General features: G+C 39.4%; 2 protein-coding genes across 2 annotated transcripts in view; both read right to left on the reverse strand.

Moving 5' to 3' along the window:
* LOC102860671 (39S ribosomal protein L1, mitochondrial-like) overlaps nucleotides 1–1,873 on the reverse strand; it is a 2,182-nt gene extending 309 nt beyond the window's left edge. Inside the window, exons 1-2 of the mRNA XM_006892594.1 lie at nucleotides 1,869–1,873; nucleotides 266–918 (exon numbers count right to left, since the gene is read on the reverse strand). Coding sequence (XP_006892656.1) covers nucleotides 266–918; nucleotides 1,869–1,873 — 658 coding nt within the window. The remainder of the gene's footprint in view (nucleotides 1–265; nucleotides 919–1,868) is intronic.
* NUP214 (nucleoporin 214kDa) overlaps nucleotides 1–7,447 on the reverse strand; it is a 125,923-nt gene that overhangs the window by 74,766 nt on the left and 43,710 nt on the right. The window contains exon 17 of the mRNA XM_006892442.1: nucleotides 6,824–6,982. Within this exon, the coding sequence (XP_006892504.1) occupies nucleotides 6,824–6,982 (159 nt within the window). The remainder of the gene's footprint in view (nucleotides 1–6,823; nucleotides 6,983–7,447) is intronic.

A 7,447-nucleotide genomic window follows, 5' to 3' on the forward strand; every position in this document is an offset into this window, starting at 1 on the left:
TAAAGCACCATCCACAAACCAAAAAAGGATGTAAGTTTATTATGTTGTAGTCTGAACATATTGTAAGACAAAGACTACTTGTATGTTCAAAATTATTCCTCCTTCCTTTTAGTTTTTTTATATTTATTATTTTATATTATTTTATTCTGTTTTGATTTTATAATATTTGAATAATAGAACACAATATTTGCAATTTTACATGCTAAATGAACAGAGTTACTGACAGGATATTGAAATAATGAAAAAAGAAAAAAATCTCCCTTACTTCGAGTAAACTTCGGAAATCTTTTATTTAGTTTCTTCTTTAGTGGATTAAGCTCAGGCATTATTTCTGGAACAGCTATATAAAAGTCTGCATGAATTTCATCAGTCAAAACCTTTTGAATCAGATCAGTTCCTCCAGCAAAAACAGCTCCATTTTCTTCTGCTATTTTAGTCTGTGATGCATTCCCTGTGAAAACAGCAACTTTACTGACTTCTGAACTGAATGGGTATGGAAGGCTAAGAACACTGGCAAATGGCTCCACTCTTTTCTTCTTCTGTAAAGACATATCAAGTGTCAAATCAAGATAAACGCCTTGCTTTGGATAAGTGAAGTCCAGTACTTGAAATTTCTTAAGTAGATGAACAGCTTTGTCCACTTCATATATTTGTCTTGGGTATAAGCGTTTTAAATAGACATCATCTTCAGGTTGACCTTCCATGTAGCGATAAGACTTTATTTTTTCTATCTCATCTTTTAGTTCTTCTACAGTTTTCTCTTTAGGGCCTTTTTGTTGTTTTCTGACAGGCTTTGTAGCAGCAGCAAACTGTCTGTTGGGCACTTGAATGTTCACAGAACAAGGAGAAAGAGATGCCTGAAAAGCTGTTTTGGAAAGACTATGCCTCCCATGTTGTAGCAAAACTCTAGTTAAGCGTCTTACCCAAAATTACTGTTTGATAAAGGTGTATGTCTTAATTAGATTTTTTTTAAAAGGAAACAGCATAGATATATTTCAACTAAATACTTGATGAGTTGGGCAAGCTCTTTGCTCCAAATATGACTATACCTCTCAGCATCAGTTAATGCTGTGTTTTGTTTCTATTTGTTGTTGTTGCTGTTGTTATTTTTAGGGGTATAGGGCATGAAATGCCTTCCTGCAGATTTTATATGGCCTACCGAGTGAGCTCTAGTCTTTAATTCAGACAAAGTGTCTGTCTGGGACTATGCAAACAAAATTCACTAAACTAGCAGAGATTGGAAAGCAACTTGGTAAATAAGGCACCCACAGGTTATCAAGAGTATCAGTTATCAAGTTATCAGTTTTGTCATCCTGCTAGGTTTTAAAGTACTAGATCCACAGAGCATGAGGGGAACATTACTACCATTAATAAGGGTCAAGGGTAAAGTTTGTTCTTTGAACTTGGCATCCCTGCACTGAGAACATCCTAGACCCAAAAGAGAGGGAGAGCGAGAGCATGAGAGCCAGAAAGAGAGGGCACGCGCACACGTACACGTGTGAGTGCATTAATACTGAAGACTGTCAGAGACCACACAGTATAGCAAAGGTGGCAGTGGCACAAGTGTTAAGGACCAGAAGACTGATACAAGATGGCTGCAGTGAGATCTGCTGACTTACAGAGCTTGAGTTAGGACACTAAGGCCTATCTTGGGACTTCCTATCCTATAAACCCTTAAACTCTGCTATCCATTATGATAGTTATTGCCAACCCTATCTTGGACTAAGAAATTATTCTCTAGAGATAAACTTCATGAAAATCTAGTCTACGGTGAGACCAGTTCTAATCAATCCTTGAGCATGTGCAGAAACACTCTAATGACTGAGAGCTGACCTGAACTACAAGATCTTGCTATACTACACACATACCCCATTCCAATATATGTCCTATCTCTTGACACAAAAGACTCTGCAACAGCAGCCACCTTGGAGAGTCACTCAATTATAAAAATCCTTTCAAGACAGGCCATTTCTCTAATTCCCCACCTTCCCTTATGAATAAATATGAAACCTCTTCTAGTTTAACTCTATGCTCCCAAATTATTTTATACAGTGAACCACAGATTAGCACCATTTTGTTCCTCACATTTCCCTTTATAGTTTTGTTGTTGTTGTTATGTGCTGTCGAGTCGCTTGCGACTCATAGCGACCCTATGTACAACAGCCCTAAACTCCGCTCTGTCCTGTGCCAATCGCACTGTCTCTGACACTCCCATCCCGATTACCCCAGCCACAGAATCAATCCACCTCATAGAGGGCCTTCCCCTCCTGCGCCATCCCTCCACCCTCCCAAGCATGATGTCCTTCACCAAGGACCGGTCTCTCCTCACAACATGTCCAAAGTATGTTAGATGGAGCCTCAGAATCCTTGCCTCCAAGGAGCCACCCGGTTTAACCCTTTCCAGGACAAATCTGTTTGTTTTCCTAGCAGTCCATGGTATTCTCAATACTCTTCTCCAGCACCACAGCTCAAAGGCATCACTTTTCCTTCTATCCTCCCTGGTCATTGTCCAACTCTCTGATGCATAACAAGTGATTGCAAAGACCATGGCCTGTATCAGATGCACCTTAGTCTCCAGGGAGACACCACTGCTCTTCAGTACTATGGAGAGGTCCCTAACAGCAGACTTTCCCATGGCAATGCACCTTTTAATTTCCTGGCTATGGGTGCCAAGAGTGATGACTGTGGAGCCAAGCAAACTAAAGCTGTGTACAATCTCAATCTCTTCACCATCCATCCTGATGCTGCCAATTGATCCAGTGGTGAGAATCTTTGTCTTCTTGACACTGAGCCTCAATCCATATTGGAGGCCGCAGTTCCTGACCCTCTGCAGCAGGTGCTTCAGGTCCTCTTCAGTTTCAGCAAGCAGGGTTGTGTCATCTGCATAACACAGATTGTTGATAAATCGTCCCCCAATCTTGACCCCACATTTCTCCTCATAGAGCCCAGCCTCCCGGATAATCTGTTCTCCATACAGGTTGAAAAGGTATGGAGATAGGATGCATCCCTGGCGTACGCCCTTCCCAATTCTGAACCATGCAGTGTTCCCTTGCTCTGTTCTGACGACTGCCTCCTGGTCCAAGTATAGGTTTCGCATTAGAATGTTCAAGTGTTCTGGGATTCCCATTCTTCTCAGAGTCAGCCACAGTCTGTTATGATCCACACTGTCAAATGCCTTTGCATAGTCAATGAAACACAGAGAGACATTCCTCTGGTATTCTCTGCTTTCAGCTAAGATCCATCTGACATCAGCTACAATACCCCTAGTACCACAACCCCTTCTAAACCAAGCCTGGACTTCTGGTAGTTCTCTGCTGATGTGCTGTTCCAGTCGTTTTTGGATAATCTTCAGTAAAATCTTGCTTGCATGTGAAATCAGTGAGCTTGTTCTATAGTTTCCACACTCTGTTGGGTCACCGTTCTTTGGGATAGGAACAAATATCGATCTCTTCCAGTCAGTTGGCCAAGTGGTTGTTCTCCAGATTTCTTGGTGAGCACGTACAGGGCAGCAATTTTTCCCACCAAGCTTACACAGAAGAGTCTATTCTTACTTAGAAGAAGGAAGGACCCAATTTGGAGGAGTATGTTGTTGTTGTTGTTGTTGTTATGTGCCGTCGGTCGCCTGCAAATCATAGCGACCCTATGTACAACAGCCCTAAACCCTCTCTATACTGTGCCAATCTCACAGTCTCCAACACACCCACACCCACTATCCCAGTCACTGAATCAATCCATCTATCTCATCAAGGGGTATTTTCTTGGGCACCACATTTAAGGTAGTCCAGGAACAAGCTAAAGAGCTGGAGTACTTGCTCAAGCGGGGTAAGGCCAGGCCTGAGCAGGCCCAGCAGCAGAGGCTGAGAGCAAAGCAAGCTTTGAGACACAGTTGAAAAATGGCTATCCTGATCACACAAATGTTCCCTGAATTGTTTCTGCAACTTCTGTACTGGTCCTTAACTGTAACCTGTCTCTTTGCCAAACAAATCCTGCAACTGTGAGTATGCTTTGTGGTTCTGTGTGGCCACTACAACAAATTACCAGACCCAGCAAAGAGTACAGGGGATGGAGAACAGTGGGTGGTGTAAGAACTTGTGAAAAGATCAAAGAGTGGAAGTATGTGTGACCTCCATCTTAGAGGAGTCAGTCTTAGGCTAATCTCATCGCCTCCTTTTAGGAACTTAACTAGGTTCTGACACTAATATTACTATTATACTACCCAATTTCACCTCGTTACTTTGTCTACCAACAACACCCAACTTTTCTTCTAGGATCACCAATACCTCTATTCTGTGACTTACTTGCTCCCTCATTTGTGGTCCCACAGCCACATATTCTGTATTATATTTATCTGTTCATGTTTTATCATAGTTCAAACCCTATTTAGCTGCAGTTAAGAGTACAGACTCTGAGGCTAGACTACCTGGGTCAAAGTTTCAGCCTTAATATTAGTAGAAAAACTTAAGTAATTTCAGTATCTCCGTTTCCTCCTTTATAAACAATGAATAAATAAGTTAATGCATGAATGGGAGATCTTAGAATAGTGCAGTAAGCACTCAATAAATTCTACTTATTATTATCTTCTTTGTATTATCTACAATAAAAAAGAGGAGATAACATTTAGAAACAAGACATTTTCTTCTTTAACTGTATACTTTTCTCTTTCTTTGGCTGCAAAATGAAGGTCTAAAAACATGCAGGAAGCACAACAAGATAAAGGCAAACAATCCAATTGAAAAATGGGCACAGGATATGAACTTCACCAAGGAAGACATTCAGATGGCCAACAAGTACATGAAGAAATGTTCAAAATCCCTAGCTCTAAGAGGGATGCAAATCAAAACAACTATAAGATATCATCTCACTCCACTAACAATAGCAAAATTTAACAGAGTAACAAACAAAAAATGCTGGCAAGGTTGTGGAGAAACTGGAACCCTTATTCACTGCTGGTGGGAGTGTAAAATGGTGCAACCACTATGAAAGCTGTATGGCACTTTCTCAAAAAGTTGCAAATAGAGATATCATTTGACCCAGCAATTCCTCTACTGGGAATATACCCTAAAGAAATCATAACTGTCACCCAGGCAGATATATGCTCACCCATGTTTACTGAGGCTTTGTTCACAATAGCAAAGAGTTGGAAACAATCTTAAGTGCCCATCAACAAATGAATGGATAGAGAAACTGTGGTATATTCACACAATGGAATACTACGCTGCACTGAAAAACAAGGAACTCATGCAATATAATTCAAAATGGGTGAGCCTGGAGAACATTATGCTGAATGAAATATCTCAGTCACAAAAGGACAAATACTGCACAGTGCCACTGCTGTAGAACAGGACTGACATCAAGGTTGGGGTGAGACTGAGAAAAATTGGATAAATTATATATACTGCATTGAAACAGATGAGGAAGAGAACAGTTTAAAAACAATATATGATTGGGTATTATGGTCATGACACGAGTCCAGAAATGAAGGCTGCATAGTGGAGTGTACTGGGGAGGGGGGATGACTGTATACCAATGAAAGAATTTTTCTTTTACTTTTCAAAGAGAAGCGTGAACTCAGGGGGAGGGGTGGGCAGGGAGAAAAATGCAACAATGAATGAATGGAAATCCAAAATCCCTGTGAATGTTCAATAAAATAAAATTTTTTAAAAAAATCATGCAGGAAGACTGTACAGCTGGGATGGGCTAGAAGCGTGATGAAAGATGGGCAGGCAGCCGACACTATATAGTAAAAGGACTAGCTCACGAGGTATTCCTCAAGCTTTCTTTCATTTTTCTACTTTCTGTAAGTTTAGAGAAATGGTAAGGGTATAAATAATAGAGTAAAAAGAATTAAAAAAGTCTCAAATTCTCAGAGGCAGGAAAGGATTTATCATACTCACAGACTGTCAAGCCCTAGCTGAGGAAAAATGCTGTTATCTCTGCACCCTCCATTATCAGCATTCCAGGCAAGTGTGAGGGGTGAGGTGAGATAGTGAAAGATGACCCACCAAGGACATAAGGTTCTATGAGGATTTTTTTATCTACTGGTTGGGGGGGGGCCATGGGTTAGAGATACAACAATCTAAGGTAAATTAAATATGGAACACACACATTAGATTAACTAAAATAGAAATTAAGAATAGTTGTGAATTAGTGAAAAGGCTAATTTTGTTAAAATATGGCATACCGAAAAAATCCCAGACAGACAGATGTTCAATTTTGTTTACATTTGTACTAATAGTATTACCTCGGATAAGCTATTTAGCTTATAAGGCGCAAGTTCCTTATCTATACAGTGGGATCAATTATAATCCTACCTTGCAGACAGATCTCTTGGCTTTAAAAACTAGAAATAATATATAAAAAATATATAGCAGAGTACTGCTATTGACAAATACTGTTGCTGAATAAATATTATTGATGATTTGACTAATAAACATGTCTTTTTCAGGAGAGTTCTCCTTACCAAGTTTAAGATTTAGTAAAGAATCTTTAAAATAATATTTTAGCTGCATTGCAATCCCAGAGGTTAGCCGTTCCAATCCACCAGATGTTCTGCTAGAGAAGGAGGGACAAACTCCTCCTGTAGCAGTCAGATCGATTTGATGGTACACACACACACACACACAAAATTTTTTTTTAATTATTTTCAAGAATTAACTGGGAAAATATGCCCTTTTGGTCTTATCACTGGAGAAGGTGGTAAATTAGTAGTAAGAAATGATAACTTACAGAGAGGCAGGCATCCAAATCAGTATCCAACAAAAGAGAGAAAACAATCACATGGGCTTTTGTTTCTAAATACTCTTCTTTAGACAAATTCTCTTACCTGGAGTTGAGCTTCACTCTTTGGATCCAATGGTCTCTTATAAAGTAAATGTAGATATCCAGAGTCACGATTCCTTTCATTTTGTTCTCTGGCTTCTTCAACACCAGCAAAGCCTTCAAGTAAAGTTGTTTTTAGGCTACTTATATCTCCATGAAGAGACTAGAAAAAGCATATGACAATATTTATACAAAATGTTATCACTTGTATGATTTCTTCTCCGAGAAATAAAGCCTTTCTATCTAGATCAAAGTAGGTGATGTTTCCTCACATATTTACTATGGAAATAACACGAGGTGATACTTTTTAATAAACATACAATAAGAAAAAGATTGTCATTGTTTGAATTTAAAAGAAAAAATCTCTTGGTGCTCTCAAAAACCATACTACAGATACAGAGAGTTGACGCCTCTCTAGCAGTCAGAGTTCACCAGCAACCGATCAGGAGAAAAGTGGGTGATCTCTTCATGACTGACTTGTCTCCTAAAAGCCTGGTGAAGGGTCAGCCAGAAGTGGTTCCAATTTGACAGCCATGAAAATGGTCTTTAAAATTTTTTTTGTTTCTTCCTCAATAAAAAAATTAATATTTTAGTGCAACAATGAATGGATATCCAAAGTCTCTAAATT

Source organism: Elephantulus edwardii, unplaced genomic scaffold, assembly GCF_000299155.1.
Source record: "Elephantulus edwardii isolate Elephantulus edwardi_28Jun2011 unplaced genomic scaffold, EleEdw1.0 scaffold00116, whole genome shotgun sequence".
NCBI lineage: Eukaryota > Metazoa > Chordata > Mammalia > Macroscelidea > Macroscelididae > Elephantulus > Elephantulus edwardii.